Source organism: Microtus oregoni, unplaced genomic scaffold (assembly GCF_018167655.1).
Source record: "Microtus oregoni isolate MIOR12 unplaced genomic scaffold, Mior012 000005F_ref0000423, whole genome shotgun sequence".
In the NCBI taxonomy this organism is placed as follows: domain Eukaryota; kingdom Metazoa; phylum Chordata; class Mammalia; order Rodentia; family Cricetidae; genus Microtus; species Microtus oregoni.
Window position 1 is genome coordinate 26,310,798 of NW_024543064.1, and position 23,721 is coordinate 26,334,518.

A 23,721-nucleotide genomic window follows, 5' to 3' on the forward strand; every position below is an offset into this window, starting at 1 on the left:
CCCACACCTGGCTAAATTGTCACAGTTCTAAGAATAGCAGATTATAGATTAGAAATTATATCTTAGTTGGTATTGTTTTGGTTTGATACTTTAAAAAAGTGACTTGATAAACTGCAGTTTAATCTCCTGCTGTTTGTATGGCCTATAACAATGTAGGGCTGTTTGTAGGGAGTTAATGGCTGTTCTACAACTACAAGGGCTCTTGATGGCCCTAGGGTTTAGAGATTATTTCTTTTGTTTATTTAAGTGGTAGTAGGGATTGAGCCTGAGCCTTGTACAAACTAACCAATACCATCACTGTGTTACATCTCTAGCTTTTTTTATTTTGTTTTGTTTAAACCCAGGATTAGGCAAGTGCTCTACCACTGAGATACATAATGCTTTTTGTTTTATTTATTTATTTCTTGAGACAGAGTCTCCCTGTGTAGTTCTGTCCTAGAGCTCACTACGTAGACCAGGCTGTCCTTGAACTCACAGAAATCCTTCTGCTTCTCTCTTCTAAGTGTCAGAATTAAAGGTTGCACCATCTCACCTAGCTCCTGACTTTATTTTTTATTAATATTATTTTTTTAAATTTTATTCATTTGTATAAGTGTCTTGCCTCTATGTATGTCTGTGCTCCATGTGCATGCCTGGTGCCCAAAGAGGGCAGAAGAGGGCATCAGACCACCTTGAACTAGAGTTACAGATGGTTGTGCACCACCATGTGAATTCTAGGAATCAAATTCAAGTCCTTTAAAAGAGCAGTCAGTGCTCTAAACTGCTAAACTATCTCTCTAGTTCCCTAATTATGTTAATGCATTCAGTGTGTGTGTGTGTGTGTGTGTGTGTGTGTGTGTGTGTGTAACACATCTTGCCAGTAGAGTCAGTTCCTTCTTTTGACTATATGGGTCCTGGGCATCAAAACTAGGTTGTCAGGCTTGGCAGCAGAGTTTTTATTTACTGAGCCATATCACCAGGACTGTTGTTAATTTTTTTGAGACAGGGTTCTGCCTTTAAGCTCTTAATTTTCCTCCCTTAGCATCTTGGGTGCTAGGATTACAGGTGTGTACCACCATGTGACCATGCCTGGCTACATGTTATTTTTAAATGTATATAATTTTGTAAACCTCTGTATGAGATCAATTAATTATAACTGTCTAACTTTCATGTCTCTTATATTAAAAATAATAACATGATCCTCCCTCCCTCTTTCTTCCTTTCTCTCTCTCTCTTTCTTTCTTTCTTTCTTTCCTTTCTGATACAGGGTTTCTCTGTAGCTTTTGGAGCCTGTCCTAGAACTTGCTCTGTAGACCAGGCTGGCCTCGAGCTCACAGAGATCTGCCTGAGGGCCCCCTCTACCTCCTGAGTGCTGGGATTAAAGCTGTGAACCACCACTGCCTGGCCAACATGGCTATTTCTAAGTACCTAGAAATCTAGATAAGTTTAGTATATTTAACACCTTGATTTAAAAAAAAATATGTGTGAGAGTATTTTTCCAGCAGGTTTGTACCACAAGTATGCCTGGTGCCCATGAAGGCCTGAAGAGGACATTGAATTCTCTGGAACTAGGGTTACAAACTGTTGTGAGTTGCGTGTGTGCTGGGAACTGAACCCAAGTGCTCTGAAAAAGCAACTGGTGCTCTTAACCTCTGACCCATCTCTCCATCCCCAGAGATCTCAGGTTTTTTTTTTTTTTTTTTGGTTTTTCGAGACAGGGTTTCTCTGTGGCTTTGGAGCCTGTCCTGGAACTAGCTCTGTAGACCAGGCTGGTCTCGAACTCACAGAGATCCGCCTGCCTCTGCCTCACGAGTGCTGAGATTAAAGGCGTGCGCCACCATCACCCGACCAGATCTCAGATTTTTGTATCAGAACATGTTCAGCAATTAATAAGATCTCAATAATTGTAACTGTCATTATGATGAGGAGAATATTCTCTTCATTGCCAAATAATGCAATATATGTCTTTCACTCTCTTTAGGACCTCCAGCCAGTCTTTTCCAGCCACCTCGGCGTCCTGGCCTTGGAACTGTTGGGAAGCCAATTCGACTGTTAGCCAATCATTTTCAGGTTCAGATCCCTAAAATAGATGTGTATCACTATGATGTGGATATTAAACCAGAAAAACGGCCTCGTAGAGTCAACAGGTAAGGATTAGAAAGAGTAGATGTCTGTATATCTAAGTACATACAATTCACAAAGTTTATCAGTCTCAGAAGTAGGCATTATTTTACCCTAGTAATAAGTGTATATGGGATCTTCTTTGGGTTTTGTGGCAACTCAGCTGTATATATTATTGCTCTATCAATAAATATATGTTATTTGATAAAGTGAATATGTCATTGGTCATCATCAATCCAAGTTCACAGAAGTTTATAACTAGAAATGAAGACATTAGTTAGTAGTATATGGGAACTAGAACTATCTGGAGATCCAGATTTTATCACTTCTTACATGAAAGTGTAATGATGTAAGAATTGTCTTAGAGTATTCATTAAAAAAGAAGAAGGCCCGGTGGTGGTGGCACACGCCTTTAATCCCAGCACTCGGGAGGCAGAGGCAGGCGGATCTTTATGAGTTCGAGGCCAGTATGGTCTACAAGAGCTAGTTCCAGGACAGGCACCAAAGCTACAGAGAGACCCTGTCTCGAAAACCCAAAAAAAAAAAAAAAAAGCGCACATACACTCACTTCCCTGTCTCCTGCTTCCATGTGGTCTTCTCTCAGTGCCTCCTATACTAAGATTCTTGCTTTGCTAACAGTGCTTCTCCTGCCAAGTAAGCTATTTGGTGATCCTTGGGGGGGGGGGTGTTTTGGTTTTGGTTTATCCTTTCTTTTTTATACTCCAATAATTTGGCTTTCTGGTACAGTTCAGTGTTGTGTAAGGTAGGGTATAACTGAGATCAATCATAATAGACCTGCTAATAATAGCTACTTTTTTTTTCTTTTTTCTTTTTTCTGCTTTTTCGAGACAGGGTTTCTCTGTGGTTTTGGAGCCTGTCCTGGAACTAGCTCTTGTAGACCAGGCAGGTCTCGAACTCACAGAAATCCGCCTGCCTCTGCCTCCCGAGTGCTGGGATTAAAGGCTTGCGCCACCACCGCCCGGCAATAATAGCTACTTTTAATCTGTCCAACAAACATATTCTGTATTAACTTGTTTGTTTGTTTGTTTTGAGATAGGGTCTCTTATAGCCCAGGCTTTGAATTCCTGATACTTTTGTCTCTACCTCCCAAGTACTGTAATTGCAAGCATGTACCCCACACTCAGTATTTGTTTGTTCTTTTGAGATGGGGTCTTAATATCTAGCCCAGACTAGCATTGATTTACAGTGTCCTTGAATTCAGATCTTCCAGCCTTAACCTTCTAAGTGAGGACATGTGTTTTAAATGTGTGTGTGTGTGTGTGTTTATCCATGAAGACCAGAAAAATATGTCATATTCCTATGATGCTAGAGGCACAGGCAGTTATTAGCTTCCTGACGTGTGTACTGGGAACCAAACCTTAACTACTCTTCACTGCTTAGTCACCTCTTTGGCCCCAGAATTTGCTAGACATGCTAAGTTTATGGTTATGATGTTTATTAGATGTATAGAATATGTGAAATTGGATTCAGGAGAGATGTGTATTAGAGATAGGCATTTGAGAGTCATGAGCATTGTTGGGTTAGAATACAGCTCACAGGGCTGGAGAGATGGCTCAGTGGTTAAGAGCATTGCCTGCTCTTCCAAAGGTCCTGAGTTCAATTCCCAGCAACCACATGGTGACTCACAACCATCTGTAATGAGGTCTGGTGCCCTCTTCTGGCCTGCAGACACACACAGACAGAACATTGTATACATAATAAATAAATAAATAAATATTTAAAAAAAAAAACAATACAGCTCACAAACATGGAGCTCATTAAGTTTGGTAAGATAGGGGCTAGAGAGATAGTCAAGAATGCCTTTTGCTTTTGGAGAGGACAGGAATTTGGTTCCCAGCAGCCACATCTGTAGTTCCAGTTCCAGACAATCCAGCACCTTCTTCTGGCCTCCTTAGGTATTTTACACACACACACACACACACACACACACACACACACACACATCTTTTTAAAGGTGGCAACACAAAGCACCCAACTTTCACTGACTTTAGCATTCACAACACTGCATACTCAGATATGTCTTTGTCTTATATATTTCCTTGCTGTTGCATTTGTTTTAGGAACTGCATAGAGTAAGTCATAGTATATGTAAGACTACTTAAGTAGAGCCAGGCACTGACTGACAGAAAATATCTCTGTCTAACAGAAACTAGACCTGCAATATTTTTAGAGTGAGAATATTTTATAGCATTCTTTGTCTATACTACCCAGAAACTTTTTGGAATAAAACAAAGTAGTATACAGAGTATTAAATCAATAACATTAGAAAAGGGGATTGATCCTACTCGCTTGAATACCATGCATCTTAGATATATTGATGCACACATTTCTGAGTTCTTTTCTTTTTTCGACAACCATTTCTTTTTTAAAAAAGAACTTATTTTTATTTCATGTACATCCATGTTTTGCCTACATGTGTGTCTATATGAAGTTGTTGGATCCCCTGAAACTGGAGATACAGACAGGTGTGAGCTGCGATGTGGGGCTGGGAATTGAACCTGAGTCCTCTGGAAGAGTAACCAGTGCTCTTAATCACTGAGCTATATCTTCAGCCCTCAAAAACCATTTCTTGATAAGAATTCTGATTTTGTAAGAAACATCATTTAATGGTTAAACATCCTTGCAAAACTTAGATGTCTGAAACTTATCATTCTTGTAAAGTGCTAGTTAATTTATTTGTGCATTTTTTCCTATTATGTGGGTCCTGAGACTGGCAGCAAGCACCTTTATCTGCTGAGCCATCTCATTGCTCCATCTTTTTTTTTTTTTTATTTTTTGAGACTGGGTCTCATGTAGTCTATGCTGGTCTCAAACGCAATATTTAGCCATTTGGACTCCTGAATCTCCTGCTTTCACCTTCCCAGTGTTGGGACTACAGATAAGTTAATTTTTTTCATTGTTTGAGTCAGCTTTGTGGCTTTGACTTTTTTCTAGTGGCCCCACACAGAGTTTGGATGAAAGCATGATGACAAGTTGACATTGCTTTCTGTTGATCACTTCTCAAAGCTAACTGCCACTGTCTCCATTACTGTTAAGGGAGGTGGTAGACACTATGGTACGACACTTCAAGATGCAGATATTTGGGGATCGGCAGCCTGGTTATGATGGCAAAAGAAACATGTACACAGCACATCCACTGCCAATTGGACGTGATAGGGTAAGTGTTAACAGCAAGGAACTCTGGGTTTTAGTACCTACTCCAGATGACCCAATACTCTCCTTTCTGGTCACTCTTCAGTTCTTTTATTTGTTTGGTTATTGATTGTGGGGAGGCATACGCAAGCCACAGTGCATGTGAGTTGGTTGTCTTCATCCTTCATGTCAGGCTTGTTTTCAAGTACCTTTTCTTACTGAGCCATTTGCCAACACCCTCCTCTCCTGCTCTCCCTTTTCTTACTATGGGGCTTGAACTCAGGGCTGTGCACCTGCTGAACTGTGCTCACAGCCTCCTTCACTTCAGTTCTCAGAGTTGTCTTTCATTGTGATGCTGACTGATTGCACTTCCCACAACGATTGCCTCTTAGCCAGCTGAAAATGAAAGATGAGAGGGGCACTGGGGCACACTGATTCTGTGATCTCTACAGATAGTCTGCATTTTCACACTATACCTAAATACAACAGTGGGATTTTTATTACTTCATTTATGAAAATGATACCACAATACTTTCCTTTTCTTTCTCTCTCTCTCTTCCTTTCCTTTTCTTTCTTTCCTTCCTTCCTTCTTTCTTTCTTTTCTTTTTTTATTTTTGGAGACAGGGTTTCTTTATGTATCTTTGGTCATCCTGGAACTCACTCTATAGCTGGTCTCAAACTTACAGAAATCTGCCTACTTCTGCCACCTGAATACTGGGATTAAAGACATGTGCCACAATGCCCGGCCACAGCATTTTCTTAAACATCTATTTTAATAGTAAAAACAGTGCCAAGTATGGTAGTACACATCTTTAATCCCAGCACTCAGGAGAGAAAGGCAGGTATAGATCCGTGAGTTCCAAGCCAGTGTGGTCTACCTAGAAAGATCCAGGTCAGCCAGGATACATAATGAGACCCTTAATTAAAAACAAACAAACCAAAAACAAAGAGGAAAAGGAAGTATTTTTTTTAATTATATGTTTTGTCGGGTGATGGAGGAAGGTCATTGGTTAAATAAAAAAAAACTGCTTGGCCCTCATTGGTTAGAAGATAGGTGGGAGGAGTAAACAGAACAGAATGCTGGGAGGAAGAGGAAGTGAGCTCAGACTCCACAGCTCTCCTCTCCGGAGCAGATGCCTCAGAGAGATGCCATGCCCAGCTCCCAGGCAGACGCACGCAATGAAGCTCCGACCCAGGATGGACATAGGCTAGAATCTTCCCGGTAAGACCGGTGCTCACAGATTATTAGAGATGGGTTGATCGGGATATCAGAATTAGCCAGTAAGGGCTAGAGCTAAAGGGCCAAGCAGTGTTTAAATGAATACAGTTTATGCGTTGTTATTTCGGGCATAAGCTAGCCAGGCAGCCGGGGTGCTGGGGACGCAGCCCCGCCACCCTTACTACTACAGTCAGGCAGTGGTGGCACATGCCTTTAATCCCAGCACTTGGGAGGTAGAGGCAGGTGGATCTCTGTGAGTTCGAGGCTAGTCTACAAAATGAGTTTCAGGAAAACCAGGGTTGTTACACAGAAAAACTCTGTTTCAAAAAACGCATGTATATATATAAAATATTTTTATTACATTTATGCACAAGATTGTGAGTGAGTTTGTGTACATGTGATGGCCACAAGGTCAGAAGAAGGATTTCCTGGAGGTAGAGTTATAGGGTATTGTAAACCCCTAGTATTCTAAAATTAGGGGTACTGAAATGGCTTGCTGGTTATAATCCAAGCCGGACAACTTGGATTCAATTCCTGGGACCATAGGGTGGAAGGAGAGAACTGACTTCCACAGGTTGTCCTCTGACCTCCACACCTGTGCCATACGACATACTAACCCCTAAACGTACATGCATATACACATAAATGAATGAGTAAATAAATAGATATAACAAAACATTTTTTTAAGTTATTTATTTATTATATATACAATATTCTTCCTGCAAGCCAGAAGAGGGCACCAGACCTCATTACAGATGGTTGTGAGCCACCATGTGGTTGCTGGGAATTGAACTCAGGACCTTTGGAAGAGCAGGCAATGCTCTTAACCACTGAGCCATCTCTCCAGCCCCCATAACAAAACATTTTTATTAAGCAGTTAAGAGCATTTGCTGCTATTTCTAAGAACTAAGGTTGGTTTCCAGGACTTACATCAGGCAGCACAGATGCCTGTAATTCAGCTCCAGAAAGTCTATCTTTCTTTTTTGGCTTCCATAGGAACCTGCATTTATATTAATAAATAGACAAAGAAATAAATACTCTAAAAATTGACATTTAAAAGTTTTTTTTTTTGGGGGGTTTTTCGAGACAGGGTTTCTCTGTGGTTTTGGAGCCTGTCCTGGAACTAGCTCTTGTAGACCAGGCTGGTCTCGAACTCACAGAGATCCGCCTGCCTCTGCCTCCCAAGTGCTGGGATTAAAGGCGTGCGCCACCACCGCCCGGCTTTTAAAAGTATTTTTAAATTTAAAAAGGTAGGGTTGAAGAGATGACTTGGTAGTTAAGAACACTTGCTGCTCTTGTGAGAACCAGGTTCAATTCCAAGCAACTATGTGGTGGCTCATAATCATCTATAATTCCAGTTCCAGGAAACCCAGAACCTTCTTCCTAGTTCTTTGGGCACCAGGCATGCGTGTGCTACATACATGTACACAGGAAAACACCCATACACATAAACTAAAACTCTAAAAGGTAGCTCAGTAGTGTGGCACTTGCCTCGCATACATGAGACTCTGAACTTAACTCTTAGAACCACATTTTTTATTGATTTAAATTAAATTTATAGTAATATGTGAACACATGTACCTTCTTTCTACATTTATTAAGACACTTCACAAGAATTGAGACTTCTTGGCTTTCCTGCATGTTTGTACCTTCCAATTCCATTTTCCTTGTTAGCCCCACGTTATTATGTGTCACTTTAGATACTTTATGTGTTACCTTTTTACATATATGTTTATGTACATGCTTATTTTTTGCATATCATGGTGTGATTTTTTTCATTAAACAGTATGTCGAGGTATTGTTTCCACTTATATACAGTTATATACACCTTATTCTTTTTTTCTAGTTCAAGACAAATGTTTTTGAGCTATGTCTCAGCCTGGCTTGAATTCGTGGTCCTCCTGCATCAGCCTCCTGAGTTCTGGGATTATAGGCATGCATAACTACTCCACTTTTAAGAGCATTCACATTGTCGTGCATCTGTCACCACCGTCTATTCTAGAATCCTTTTGTTATCTAAAACAGAAACCTTCTACCCACTACACAGTAGTTCCATAGTCCTCACTGCCGATTGCTCTGGTAACCACTCCTCTACCTTTTGTTTCTGTAAGCATGACTGTTCTGAGTACCTCATGTAAGTAGAATCATCAATATTTGTCCTTCTATCTCAGGTTTATTTCACTTAGAATAATGTTTGCAAGGTTTATCCGCACTGTAGTATCTCCCTTATTGGTTTATTTTAAATTTTCATGTATTTATTTATTTGCGTGTGTATATGCATGCATGTATGGTAAACCGATTCCAGATGTGGCGTGCATGTGGTGGCTAGAGGACAACTTGTAGGGTTGGTTCTCTCCTTTTACCATATGGGGCCCCAGAATCAAACTATGTCATTAATGTTGGTGGTAACAGCATTGACCTACTATCATTGTATAATATTTTCTATTAAATTATTCCTTTATTTATGAACAGTTACTTTGTTTCCAATGGTCTAAAATTATAAAAAGTATTAAGTATCCATTATGCATATGCCACACGGGATATTCCTGGGGTCTTTCCTACAACCTTTATAAACCTGTTTGTCTGTATGTATTTTTCCCTAGGTTGACATGGAGGTTACCCTCCCAGGTGAGGGTAAAGACCAAACTTTCAAAGTGTCTGTGCAATGGGTGTCAGTTGTGAGCCTTCAGTTGCTCTTAGAAGCTTTAGCTGGGCACCTGAATGAAGTCCCGGATGACTCAGTACAAGCACTTGACGTTATTACAAGGCATCTTCCCTCTATGAGGTTAGTACCCTATTTTGGATCCCTTCCCACAAATGTCAGTCTTTTTGACAGATTGTATTTAGCCATGCAAAGTTTTCGACATAAGTCACAGTTCAAACTTGATTTCAATTCACAAACTGACCTCAAAATGCTTTGTAGGGGGGCTGGAGAGATGGCTCAGTGGTTAAGAGCACTGCCTGCTCTTCCAAAGGTCCTGAGTTCAATTCCCAGTAACCACATGGTGGCTCACAACCATCTGTAATGAGATCTGGCACCCTCTTCTGGCCTTCAGGCATACACACAGACAAAATATTGTATAAATAAATATTTAAAAAAAAAAAGAAAAAAAATGCTTTGTAGGAAGTATTCAAACCCTTCTCTCTTCAGGTACACTCCGGTGGGCCGTTCTTTTTTCTCACCCCCTGAAGGTTATTACCACCCTCTGGGAGGTGGCAGAGAGGTCTGGTTCGGCTTTCACCAGTCTGTGAGACCTGCCATGTGGAATATGATGCTCAACATTGATGGTGAGTTGAAACTCTGTCTGTTAATTTTGGTTTCCGTTTGATTGGTTTGAACCCTTTTCTTTGCCTTGATACTAAGCATCCTTTCTCTGTTTGTAGTATCTGCAACTGCTTTTTACCGGGCTCAGCCTATCATTGAGTTCATGTGTGAGGTTTTAGACATTCAGAACATCAATGAACAGACAAAACCTCTAACAGACTCTCAGCGTGTCAAGTTTACCAAAGAAATTAGAGGTAGGTATTCCTGTTAATGTCATCTTGGAGTGAGTGCAACACAGTGCAGGTGTCTGGGCTTGTGAGCCAGATAGACCTGGCTTCCCTTGCTAGCCAAATAATCTTAGCAGTGGGACCACAGAGTCTCAGTATACACTTAGACTTGAAAATAAACACCAGAACATGTTGATGCTTATAAAAACTTGTTGAATGAACTAATAAATTCATTTATGTAACTAGGCTTGGCATTGCATGCATGTGATCTCAACAGTTAGGAGGCTGTGGCAGAAAGATCACAACTTCAAGACTCATCTGAACTATGTAGAGCTATCTGTCTCAAAAACAAAAATGGGTTGAGTATCATGAATCTTTTTGCCTTTATATGATGAATCCGTCTCCACATTCTTGTAGCTTTTGTCCTGTGTTAAGTTATTGACTTCTTGTGTGTATGTGGAGAAAGCTTTGTTCTCTGCAGTAGGTAAGGAGAGTATGAGAATTCTTTCCAAGTAATGCACTCCTTGACTTTTTGTTTGTGTTTTTGAAACAGAATCTTACTTTGTAGTTCTGGCTGTCCTGGAACTCACTATATAGACCAAATTGGCCTCTGTCTCACAGACATCTGCCTACCTTTGCCTCCTGAGTGCTGAGATTAAAGATGTGTCCCACCATGCCTGGCCACTCCTTGACTTTTTGAAGACAACATTTGAATTTGTTTTTTTTTTTTTTTTTGGTTTTTTCAAGACAGGGTTTCTCTGTGGTTTTGGAGCCTGTCATGGAACTAGCTCTTGTAGACCAGGCTGGTCTCGAACTCACAGAGATCCGCCTGCCTCTGCCTTCCGAGTGCTGGGATTAAAGGTGTGCGCCACCACTGCCCGGCCTTGAATTTGGTTTTGTTACTATGATTTTAATTAAAACTGGTACTCTTATCTTTTTTTTAAAAACTGGGACTAAACAAGCATGGGATCAAACTTGGACCCTCTGAATGTGGCTGACAATTGGGGCAGACTGAGAAGCCAATGATAATGGCACTGGGATTTGTCTCTACTGCATGTATTGGCTTTTTGGGATCCTAGTCTATTTGGATGCATACCTTCCTAAGCTTGGGTGGAGTGGGGAAGGCCTTGGACTTCCCACAGGGCAGGGTACCCTGCCCTCTCTTAGGACTGGAGGGGAAGGGAGAAAGCGAGTGGGGGAGCAGGAGGGAAGTGGGAAGAGGGGAGGAAGTGGAAATTTTGATTGGTATATTTATAAAGTAATTAAAAAAAGAAAAAAATACTCTTCAGGTCTCAAAGTTGAGGTGACTCACTGTGGACAGATGAAACGAAAATACCGAGTTTGCAATGTGACAAGACGGCCAGCCAGTCATCAAACGTATGTCAATCACATCTAAAATAGTATAGTAGTCACGAAGGATGGTTTATATCTGTAATCTCAGTACTTAGGAGACTGAGACAGGAGGATTGAGTTTGAGGCCAACTTGAGCTACCCCAGGAGACCCTTTAGGTCTCAAAACCTGATAAATCACAAAATGAAAGAAAACAACAAAAGAAACCCAAGTTAACAATGGAATATGGTAGCAATTTGATACCTGAGGAAGTTACAGAGTGTCACTGGCAAAGACCGTCCATACACAGTATGTGGTTTTGGGATCACAAGAATCTTCACTTACCACAAAAGCTCTAAAAAAAATATTTAGATATTTGTTGAATAGTTGTTCATCTTACCTTTTGAATCAAGTATATTAAACATAGATCAACTTGTATTTAGGAATACAAGAAGATGTTAATTCATACAATGCCTGCTGTATAGGTGTGAGCACCTGACTTTGGCTCCCCATTGCTGACATAAAAGTAAGGCCTGGAGGTGAACATCTGTCATCTTAGTGCCAGTGGAGAGTGACGGGGAGATCTCCAGAACTTGCTGGTCAGCCAGCCTAGCCAGAAGGTGCACTTGAGGTTCAGTGAGAGACTCTGTCTCACAAAAGTCAGTTGATAGTGATAGAAGATACCTGATGTTGACTCCTGGCATCCGTGTTCACACACATGTACACATGCACACTCAAGTGTATACATATACTACATACAAACAAAACTAAGAATTTTGAAAAGAATGCAATTGTCATTATTATAATCCTCAGTACTTGATAACTCTGCTAGGGTCTAGCTATCATACAGGCTGCTGTGGGAAGACAGATACTTCTTTGCAGATTTGTGTAGTTGTCTTTCCTTTCCTTTACAGTGCGTTGTTACTCCCAGCTATTCCTGTGTGTCCTGACTCCAGTAGCGTGTTCCTTTCCACTTACTCGATCTTACTTTTCTAACCAAACAACTTGTAGTCTATTGAGTGCTGTGCCTAAGTGAGAATGGATTTAGAAATGCCTATAAAATTACTTTATGACAGATTCATTGTTCTAATCAGGATCACTAAATTTGTGTCTGACATGAAAAAGATATTGGCTCTTGCTAAGTAAATATTGTTAAATACTTTATAGGTTTATTTATTAATTATGTATACGGCATCCGCCTGCATGTATCCCTGAAGGCTAGAAGTGGGCACCAGATCTTATTACAGATGGTTGTGAGCCACCATGTGGTTGCTGGGAATTGAACTCAGGACCTCTGGAAGAACAGTCAGTGCTCTTAACTCCTGAGCCATCTCTCAGTCCCAATATTGTTAAACCTTAATTATTTTGGTTACTTAGGAGTTCTTTTTTTGCTGTTATAACTTTGTGTCCATGGTGTTCTCCCCTCCCCTGTGTGTGTGAGTGTGCATGTGTGCACATGTGTGTGTGTGTGCTTGCACACATCAGTGTGCTGCAATATATGTGTGGAGGTTAGAGGAAAATTTTTAAGAGTTGATTCTGTCTTTCTACTGTACGATCCCAGGGTTGAACTCAGGCTATTTGGCTTGCAAAGTGAGAGTTTAACCTCCTAATCCATCTCCCCAATCTGTGTATTTAGTCTTGTCACCTCCAAATCACATAATTTGCCCTGTCTTAGGAATCAGAAAACTTGGGAAATCTTAAAATGTGGCCCTAATAACTATACTCTGTTTATTTAGGAAAAAAAAAAAAACATTGTCTTAAGCAAATAACAGTTTGTAGATGACCCCAAGTGCTTATTTAAATTTACGTGTTTCCGTAGCCAGCAAGATGGGCTGTAGAGAGAACTCAGTGGTTAGAACTTGTTATTCTTGCAGAAGATATAGGTACAGTTCCAAGCATGGTAGCTCACAGCTGTCCCTAACTTCAGTTCCAAGGGATCAGTGGCCCTCTACTGACCTCTGAGGCACCAGTCATGTACATGGTGATCATAATTACATCCAGTCTGGCCTCAGACTTGAAGTGGTTCTCCTGCCTCAACCCTCTTGAGTACTAGGGTTTCAGGTGTGACTCACTGTGCCTGATCTTTTGTGAAAAAAATATTAATTTTTGTATTAATTTTTTTGGAATTGTTCTAATACAATACTAAAATGACTTGAATGAAAGTAATAAGACGTTTTCTGGTGGTGGTGGTGCTGGGGATTGAAATAAAGGCTTTATGCATTCTGCACATATACCTAATCACTGTGCTGTATCCCTAGCCCTAACCCTTGTTCATTTTTTCACAATTTATTTACTTATATGCATGTGTGTACATGCTCTCTGTCTTTCTCCTGATTCTCCTGCCTCATTTCCGAAATGCTAGAATTATAAGCATGCATCACCATGCCTATTTATGTGGTTTATGTAGTGCTGGATATCGGACACAGGGCTTTGTTCTTGCTAGATAAACTTTCTACCCACTGAGCCACATCTTCTGCCCTTGACCTTTGCTTCTTTCTTTCTTCTTTTCTCTCTCTCTTTCTTCCTGAGACAAGGTTTCCCAGTGGCTATGGAGCCAGTCCTGGAGCTCAGTCTGTAGCCCAGGCTGGCCTTGAATGCACAGAGATCTGCCTGCCACTGCCTCTGGAGTACTAGGATTAAAGGTGTGCGCCACCACTGCCCAGCCTGACCTTTGTTTCTTAAGTGACTAATCAACATAGAAAATGTTAGTAGTTTTTACTTGTTAAAAAAAAAAGTAAAAGCTCTACATAAACTTTCTTTTCTCTAGCTTTCCTTTGCAGCTAGAAAATGGTCAAGCTATGGAATGCACAGTAGCTCAGTATTTTAAGCAGAAGTATAGTCTGCAACTGAAATACCCCCATCTTCCATGCCTTCAAGTGGGACAAGAGCAAAAGCATACATACTTGCCACTTGAGGTAAGTCGACTGGAATTTCCTTTTGCCAATATCTTGAATTAATTTTTCTTTTACAAAGAAGTGTTCATTCCTTTAATTCCACCATTGGGGAGGCAGAGGCAGGTGGATCTCTGTAAGTATGGGGCCAGCCTGGTCTACAAAGTGAGGTCCAGGACAGCCAGGGCTACATAGAGAAATCATGTCTTGAAAGCAAACACATAGTCTTCAAAACTAGTGGTAGAATTTAGTCTTTTTGAAGTATTTTGTGCATAGAACGTTCTAATATAACTCCCCTTTTCCCCTGGAATAGACAAAGACTTCATGTATAGAAGCCCATTTCAACAAAACCTAGCTTCTCTTTGTCTCCCTGCAGGTCTGTAATATAGTGGCAGGACAGAGATGTATAAAGAAGCTCACAGACAATCAGACATCCACAATGATCAAAGCCACAGCGAGATCTGCTCCTGACAGACAGGAAGAAATCAGTAGACTGGTCAGTAAGACATGGCCTTCAGATTAGCCTGCTGTGAGATAAAAAGCAAAAGAATAAACAATCCCAAGGGAACATAGTTCCTGTTTGGTTTTATATGCAGGCTTTCACATTCCTTAGGTGAAGAGCAATAGCATGGTGGGTGGACCTGACCCATACCTGAAGGAATTTGGGATTGTTGTCCACAATGAGATGACGGAGCTCACAGGCAGGGTGCTTCCAGCTCCAATGCTGCAGTATGGAGGCCGGGTAAGCTGCTTCCACACCACTCCAATTTATTTAAAAAAAAAAAAAAAAAGCCGCACCTTTGAATTTACCTGCAGTTGTGCTCATTATTACCTTCTGTCTTCTGACTGTACCAAATAAAGTTTTGTTTGTTCCCTCTTCACCACAAAAATGGTCTTAGATTGTAATATCTTTTCTCTTTTCTTTTGTTTCTTTTTTGTTTTTTTTTTAAAGAATAAAACAGTAGCCACACCCAACCAGGGTGTCTGGGACATGCGAGGAAAGCAGTTTTATGCTGGCATTGAAATTAAAGTTTGGGCAGTGGCTTGTTTTGCGCCTCAGAAACAATGTAGGGAAGATTTACTAAAGTGAGTATCCCATTTTCAGCTCAGTAATGCTCCTTCTAGATACAAAATACCATCTTTATGTGAATGTGCTGGGCACACTGGCACTGACCCTTGATGCCCATAATAATGCCGTCTGACTCTGCAGAAGAGACCCTGTGCTCTATTGTAAATCTGAGGGTTCTCTGAGAATCCGATTCAGCTTCCACATACTTAGAATAGGAATTTGTGAGTAATAAGGCTGAAGCAATGCTATTTAGGGAAATTCTTCAGTTCTTAGGAGTTTCCATTGGTGTACATCTTTTAGGTAAAAATAAAAATTAGTCTGTTTCTGGCAATTATAACTTAGTAGTGAGCTTGTTTACTGTAGGAAAGCTGTCTAAGAGCATCATGTCACCTCTTAGAGATACAGCTTCTGTATAAGGAAGTCCAAGAGAAGGGGAAAGAAAAATCAAGAAAGCAGAACTGGGGTGGAAAGAAAAAAGGAATCCTACAAGATGTTGGCAAATACACAAAATCAGTTATGTTGAGGCTAGGTGTGGTGGCACACACCTTTAATCCCAGCACTGGGGAGGCAGAGGCAGGTTGGAACTCTGTCAGGTTAGGGCCAACCTGATCTACACAGCAAATTTCAGGCCAGCTAGGGCTAAATCACAAGACCCTGATTTATACACAGATTGAATTAACGTCTTAAGTTCAAATTTTAAAACTTTAAAATGAAAAAAAAATAATGTTGATTTCTTGAACCAAACCTGTTACAAATTGTTTCTAATTCTAACCTTATAGACTCGAGGATGGCATATTCATGTGTTCCCAGCTGAATACAAGCTCACCTCCTCTTCCTTTACTAGCCTTATCAAATTATGTTACCTAAAACTATGTCTTTTTTTTCAGTTTTGAACCACCTACTTGATTTTTAAAAAATATTTTGAATATAAATGCTATTCTAGTCCCTGAATCTCAATTGAACCAAATTTTTTTAGAAATTCAAAATGGAGTTTGGAGATAAAGCTTAATGATAGAATGCTTGCTTAGCAGATTTAAGGCCCTGGGTTTAATTTCCCATACCACAAGAAATAGTAATAAAAATTCAGATTGATGATTTGGTAGTTTTCTAATGCGGATTGTTCTGTTACAATTGCAGTGGCACAACTGCCAGTCTAACTACTGAAAGAGCTTTTGTTTGCTCGCTTACGTATGAAAATGAAAGCACTGTGCCACTGGTTCTGTCTTAACAGGAGTTTCACTGACCAGCTTCGTAAAATCTCCAAGGATGCAGGGATGCCCATCCAGGGTCAGCCATGTTTCTGCAAGTATGCACAAGGTGCAGACAGTGTGGAGCCCATGTTTAAACACCTGAAAATGACATATGTGGGCCTGCAGCTAATAGTGGTTATCTTGCCTGGAAAGACACCAGTATATGGTATGAACCTTTTTAATGTTGAATGAGGGATGATTTCAAGTCCTAGGTTTGACAGGATAAGCTAGGTGATGCCTCAGTCCCAACTCTCCATTCTCTGTGGTCTAAGCCGCAGAGACTGCCAGAGTGTGTGGAGGGGACAGACAGCTCAGTTCTAGAGTGCTTTGCTTGGGGGAAAATGGCACGACAGCACTTTTTATTTTCCTCCCCTTTGCCCCCCCCCCCCCCCATTTCTGCCTTTTCTCTCTTTCTTGTTGAGACAAGATCTCGTGTCAGTCAGGCTGGTCTTGAACTCATTCTGTGGTAGAGAATGACCTTGAACTTTGAATTCTACCTCCACCTCCCAATACTCGGATTCTGGGAATGAACCTCTACACATGATTTATGTGGTGCTGGGGATTGAACCCAGGGCTTCGTACATGGTAGGGAAGTACTCTATCCAGGCCAAGATTTATTACCTGTTCTTCTTTTGTGTCTATTCACGATAGACAGTGGTCTCTGCTCCATATAGCCACATCATCCTCACTCCAAGACCCAACTTGGTAGAGCAGACACTGTTTACAAGGTTGCTGCCACCATGCTTTTCTCTCTACATCTGCATACAACCAGCCATGATGCCTCACCCAGCCTATTGGGACAAGGTGACTAGACATAGGGGCAGGAAATGCTGTGTAGGCCTTCCATAGTGCAGGGAACTTGAAGAAGTAGAATATTCTAGTGAAAAGCAGAATATCAGAGTGGGGAGAATAGACATGTGGGGGAGGCTGCTGCTTCTAGAATAGGATGTACTTAATTTATATCTGCTGTTAGAAGAGGGACTCAGGTTCTTCTCTTGGTTACCCCCAAGTAAAGACTGCAGACCAGCCCTTAAGCTTTTGTCAAACACCTCCAACCCTCTATCTTCTTCTTTTGTAACCTCCTATTTATTGCTTATGTTTTGAAAAAAAAGAAAGTAAAATTCAAAAGGCTGGTGTGTGCTCTGAGGAGGGAGGAGCCAGGAGATTAATTCCTTTACCAGACTAGTTCTGAGGAGAAGAAACCTCAAGGGACCAAGCAAGTGGTGGCAGGCAGCACCTGAAGAATAAAGGAAGTGGGCTGGCTTCCAGAGCTGCAGCAAGTCAGGAAAGAGGAGGCTGCTCAGTGGGTGTAGCAGATAAAAGTGCTGGCACTCTGTGTGGTGAAAGTTAATGTTTAAGACTTTTTCCTTTACTCACATTAGGTGATTAAGCATTTTAAAGGGAACTAATTTGTTGACTTATTTTATAGCGGAGGTGAAACGAGTTGGAGATACCCTTTTAGGTATGGCCACACAATGTGTCCAGGTCAAAAATGTTGTCAAGACCTCGCCCCAAACCCTTTCCAACCTTTGCCTGAAGATAAATGCAAAGCTTGGAGGAATTAACAATGTACTTGTACCTCATCAAAGGTAAGGTCATGATTTGGTTTTCATACTTTTATTAAAACCTAAATTACATGGTTTATGATAATGGGCACAGCTTTCAGCCGGATATGGTGGTACATACCATTACTTGTGGGTAAAATAAGGCAGGAGAATTCCAAGTCAGTCTAGGCCACATATAGCAAGACCTTGTCTCAAAAAAAGAAAAAAAAGGAAAGATAGAAAAGGAAAACCAAGGATTTATCTGGGTGTGGTAGTTCATATTTTAATCCCAGCACTCAGGAGTCTGAAGCAGGCCAATGGCTATGAGTGTCAGGCCACCTGATCTACATAGTGAGCTCCAGGCCAACCAAAGCTATACAGTGAGCCCCTGTCTCAAAAACAAAACAAAACTAAGGTCTGAGATGTAGCTGAATGGTAGAGCACTTGCCTAGTGTATGCAGGGCCCTGGGTTCCATTCCTACCAGTGAATAGAAACCAATAAACCAGACATGTCAAATATGCAACTCAATGACTTTCTTATATAGTGTGTGTATATAAGAGCACCAGAGCGACTTAGAACATTTCCAGATTCTACCAGGCTTTCTCTCCCCACTCCAAATAGGTAACTCCCAGAGCCAAAGCTGTAGCTTATTGGCATAATGCCTGTTATGTGAAACCCTGAGTTACCTACAAACATATAACTCCAAAAGAAACTGCTCTTCTGACCTGTTGGTATAGATTGGTTTTATCTGTTGATCTATTGGTTTTATCTTCCTATAAATGGAATCACTGGTGCAGTGTGCTCTATTTTGTCTATCTGCCTTCCTTCCTTCCTTCCTTCCTTCCTTCTTTCCTTCTTTCCTTCTTTCTTCCTCTGTCTGTCCTGGAACTCATTCTGTACACCAGGCTGGCCTCAAACTCATAAAGATCTGCTCCTGGCAGCACCAATCTACTTCAAAGATGATGGGCATCAAAGAAACTCTACATGGAGTTTACTTTCTTTGTGGCAAAAGCCACTGGGCAAGGAAGTGCTCTTGCCTCAATTACTGATGGTATGCTGTCCAAATTGGACAAGCAGGACACAAAAAACAATGACTACAAAACCTTGTCAAGACAAGGTGGGACAGTCCTTCAAGAATCCTGCTTCAGTAGGATCAAAAACCCACTGCGATTGTTCTTGAATTCTCAGTATTCCTCATTGTCCGCTATGTTCAGCTAGTCCGGATTTATCCCATGTTTTTTCAGACCTAGGCCAGCTGGCCTTGGTGAGTTCCCAATAGAACATCCCCATTGTCTTAGTGTGTGTGTGCACCCCTCGTGGTCCTGAGTTCCTTGCTCGTGCTCCGTCTCTTTCTGCTCCTGATTTGGACCTTGAGATTTCTGTCCGGTGCTCCCATGTGGGTCTCTGTCTCTGTCTCCCGTACTGGCTGGTGGGAGCCTAGGCAGTTTGGATGCTCACCTTATGAGACCTGGATAGAGGTGGGCAGTCCTTGGGCTTCCCACAGGTCAGGGAACCCTGATTGCTCTTTGAGCAGATGAGGGAGGGGGACTTGATCGGGGGAGGGGGAGGGAAATGGGAAGCAGTTGCAGGGACGAGGCAGAAATCCTTAATAAATAAATAAATTTAAAAAAAAATCCTGCTTCACAGAAAAGTCTGTAGGATATGCTAGGTCTGTAGTCCAAAGATGGGTGCTTCACCATTGCAGAGGAACTTTGGGTGACTGTCCGGCAGCCAGCTTTGTCATTTCTTGCATTTTTTGGAAGTCACTTGCTCATACTTCTTGCTTACTCAGTTAATATTATTTCCTTCTTGGATCTCTGAGGGAGTTAAAGACTAGATAGTTATAGTTTTCCTTATTCACCAGATACAGAGAAGAAACTCAATGAAGGGGTGTAAAGTATATAAGGCTTAGAGATATGGAAAGATAGTTTTGGATGGTAATGCAAGTTATGATAGAAAATAAATTAGGTACAAGACTTTGAACTCACCAAGATAGGATAGATGATGGAGCATTTTCTCTGAATTTGTCAAATGCAAATGATAATGATGTACTTATTGCCTGTATATATTATAATTGTACTTATTGTATATAGTTTTTCTCTTTCTTTCTTTCTTTCTTTTATTTTCTTTTCTTTTCTGGTTTTTCAAGACAGGGTTTTGTTGTAGTTTTGGAGCCTGTCCTGGAACTAGTTCTTTTTTTTTTTTTTGTTTTGTTTTGTTTTGTTTTTCGAGACAGGGTTTCTCTGTGGTTTTGGAGCCTGTCCTGGAACTAGTTCTTGTAGACCAAGCTGGCCTTGAACTCACAGAGATTTGCCTGCCCCTGCTCCTGAGTGCTGGGATTAAGGGTGTGTGCCACCACCACCTGGCTATACAGCCTTCTTGTTTATTTTAGACAAAAAAAGGGGAGATGTAGTGATATTTTGTTTGTATTTTAACAAATAATGCTTACCTGAAGATCAGAATGCAGAGCTAAGCCACTAGAGGCCAGGGAATAGTGGTACACACCTTTAATCTCAGGATTCAGGAGACAAAGGCAGAGGGATCTCTGTTAGTTCAAGGTCACCCTGGGCTACACAAGATTGAATCTGTATAAAGAGAAACAGAACTCACACAAAGGTGATCCCAGCATTTGGGATCTCATGCCTTTAATCCCAGCACTAGGGAGATGGAGACCGTAGTGATATGGTTGGGCAGCGAGAGGGATATAAGGTGGGAGGAGACAGAAGCTCAGTGTAGTCTGAGGTTTGGTGGAGACAGATGCAGTCTGAAGCAGTCTGAGGAGCAGTGCAGTCTGAAGACAGGATTGCCCCTTTGCTCTGAGCATTGGTAGAGATAAAAGTTCTCTCTAGTGGCTGACCCCACTGCTTCTCTGATCCTTCAGTTTTCACGCCCTAATATCTGACTCCAGGTTTTATTTATTAAGACCAATTAGAATTCATTCTTCAGAGATCCACCTACCTCTGCCTCCTGAGTGCTGAATTAAAGGGGAGCACCACTCTGCCTGTCTTATCTCCCTTTTTTTTCCTTCTTTTTTTTTTTTTTTTTTTGGTTTTTCGAGACAGGGTTTCTCTGTGGCTTTGGAGCCTGTCCTGGAACTAGCTCTGTAGACCAGGCTGGTCTCGAACTCACAGAGATCCGCCTGCCTCTGCCTCCCGAGTGCTGGGATTAAAGGCGTGCGCCACCACCGCCCGGCTTATCTCCCTTTTCTTAACATTGTAGTTGTACAATTCACTCACGTTGTTGCATTTAATTATTTTTCATTGCTATGGATTATTTTCTTATGTAGATAAAATCATATAATTCTGTCTACTCTTTGGTGGACAGTATATATTCATTGTATAGTTCTACAATATTATGTATTATAGAGGTAAGCATTTGTTTCTCTTGTGTAAGATGCTGTGTGGAATTTCTGGATTATAGAAAATAGAGTTGTGGAGAATACACAAATTTAGCCATAATAGATACAGTCAGGTATTTTTCCAACCTGTCTGCAACAATTGATATTTCTACTGAGAGGTTTAGTCATTCCATATCTTTATCACTACTTGGCAGTACTTTTAATTTTAGCCATTTTTATTATAAGAAATATTATCTTACTATTATTTCAATTTGCTTTCCCCTGATTAGTGATGCTACACATGTTTGGGTTTCGATTTAATTTGGAGGCATCTTTTGTAAGGAGCTAGTTCAATCGTTTTATCTATCTATCTGTCTCTGTTATGGGTCATTGTTGTTGGTTGGTTTTTTTTGTTTTGTTTTTTTTGAGACAGGGTTTCTCTGTGTAGCAGCCCTTGCCTTCCTGAGACTAGCTCTGTAAACCAGGCTGGCCTCAAACTCAACAGCGATCTACCTGCCTCTTATATATTTTTTAAATTATGTACACATGTGTGCAGGAGGTGTTATCACGTGCACATGAAGGCACCAGTACAAGCGCTCACAGAGGCTAGTCAGATCCCCTTGGAGCTGCAGTTATAGGTGCTGTAAGCTGCCCAGTGTGGATGCTAGGAACTAACTCTCAGATGCTCTGGAAGAGCCATCTACCATCTTGACCCCTGACCATGCCATCTCTTCAGCCTCTGGAACACCTTAGGCTTGGAATTTGATCTTGTATATTTTTTTAAAGATTTATTTATTATGTACACAGTGTTCAGCCTCCATGTATGCTTGCAGGCCAGAAGAGGGCACCAGATCTCATTATAGATGGTTGTGAGACACCATGTGGGCTGTTGGGAATTGAACTCAGGACCTCTGGAAAAGCAGTCAGTGCTCTTAACCTCCAGCCCCTCTTGTATATTCTTTATTCTCTTATGTCTTTTAAAAAATTTATTTATTTTTTGAGACAAAGTGTTTTTATGTAGACCAGACTGGCCCGCTTAGGCCAAAATGTACCTGCTTAGGTAAGTCTTAGGAACTGCTGGTATGTGCCATCATGTCTGGATCATGTTCTTCCTTTTGAGATTGGGTTTCATGTATCTGAAGCTGGCCTTGAACTGGACTCTGCAGAGCTGAAGATGATCTTCCAACTACCTGCCCTCCTGCTTCCACCCACTGACATGAGTATTGACTTATAGATACCACCATACCTGGATTTTTTTTGTCTAGCTTTTACCAGAAAAGCACTCATATTTTTCTTTGATTCCACAGATAGAGGAATCAGTGACATGGAATGAATTTGTGTTTTTAACAGATATTTACCAAGTGCCAAGTATGGGCTAAGAAATGTTCTAGGTACTAGTAATGACCAAGATTTAATAAAATTCCTATTCTTGTAGGGTTTATATTTGAATGGGTCTGTGTGTGCAAATAAAATAAATAAGTAAAATATAGGATATATAATTGATAAATATGTATGAAATAAAACAGAAAAAATAAATTTGATTCTCTTCTTTAAATTTCACAACTTAAAGAGATTTGGGTTTTGCAAAGTTCGTGTTCTTTCCTAACGGGCATAGGTCCTCTTTTCTAAGATGGCAATTATCCTGGTGATATATTTTTCTAGACTCAAAGATTTGTACCCATATGTTTTGAGTGGCACTGTTTTCTTAAATCTGGACAGGCCTTCAGTGTTCCAGCAGCCTGTCATCTTCCTGGGAGCAGATGTCACTCATCCACCTGCTGGGGATGGGAAGAAGCCTTCTATTGCAGCCGTGGTGGGCAGCATGGACGGCCACCCTAGCCGATACTGTGCCACAGTGCGGGTGCAGACGTCTCGGCAGGAGATTGCCCAGGAGCTGCTCTACAGTCAGGAGGTTGTGCAGGACCTGACGAGCATGGCTCGGGAGCTGCTGATTCAATTCTACAAGTCCACACGTTTCAAGCCCACTCGCATCATCTACTACCGTGGAGGGGTGTCGGAGGGACAGATGAAACAGGTGCTCCCATCAGCCCCGTGCCCTCCTCCCAGCACTCTTCAGCTTGCCGCTGAACCTCCGTCAAACAAAATTCCCCTTCTGTCTCCTAGGTAGCTTGGCCGGAGCTAATAGCAATTCGAAAGGCATGTATAAGCTTGGAGGAAGACTATCGACCAGGAATAACCTACATTGTGGTGCAAAAGAGACATCACACACGCCTCTTCTGTGCAGATAAAACAGAAAGGGTAAGAAGTCGTGCTGAGAGCTTCCTCCTCTGACTGTGGCAGTGACTGTGGTTTTGAGTAGATGTAGACAGTGAAT

General features: G+C 41.2%; 1 protein-coding gene across 4 annotated transcripts in view; it reads left to right on the forward strand.

Moving 5' to 3' along the window:
• Window positions 1-23,721, forward strand: part of Ago4 (argonaute RISC component 4) — a 46,933-nt gene that overhangs the window by 8,119 nt on the left and 15,093 nt on the right. For 3 of the 4 annotated variants that reach the window (XR_005974343.1, XM_041651880.1, XM_041651881.1), the window contains exons 2-15: window positions 1,961-2,126; window positions 5,158-5,278; window positions 9,076-9,257; window positions 9,624-9,760; window positions 9,857-9,991; window positions 11,254-11,341; window positions 14,062-14,209; window positions 14,562-14,681; window positions 14,799-14,927; window positions 15,138-15,271; window positions 16,486-16,670; window positions 17,934-18,093; window positions 23,106-23,421; window positions 23,511-23,645. Coding sequence is in view for 3 of the 4 variants with exons in the window: in XM_041651880.1 (XP_041507814.1) it covers window positions 1,961-2,126; window positions 5,158-5,278; window positions 9,076-9,257; window positions 9,624-9,760; window positions 9,857-9,991; window positions 11,254-11,341; window positions 14,062-14,209; window positions 14,562-14,681; window positions 14,799-14,927; window positions 15,138-15,271; window positions 16,486-16,670; window positions 17,934-18,093; window positions 23,106-23,421; window positions 23,511-23,645 (2,156 nt within the window). In the remaining variant the exon portion in view is untranslated. The remainder of the gene's footprint in view (window positions 1-1,960; window positions 2,127-5,157; window positions 5,279-9,075; window positions 9,258-9,623; window positions 9,761-9,856; window positions 9,992-11,253; window positions 11,342-14,061; window positions 14,210-14,561; window positions 14,682-14,798; window positions 14,928-15,137; window positions 15,272-16,485; window positions 16,671-17,933; window positions 18,094-23,105; window positions 23,422-23,510; window positions 23,646-23,721) is intronic. The other variant, XM_041651882.1, reaches the window with a different exon arrangement.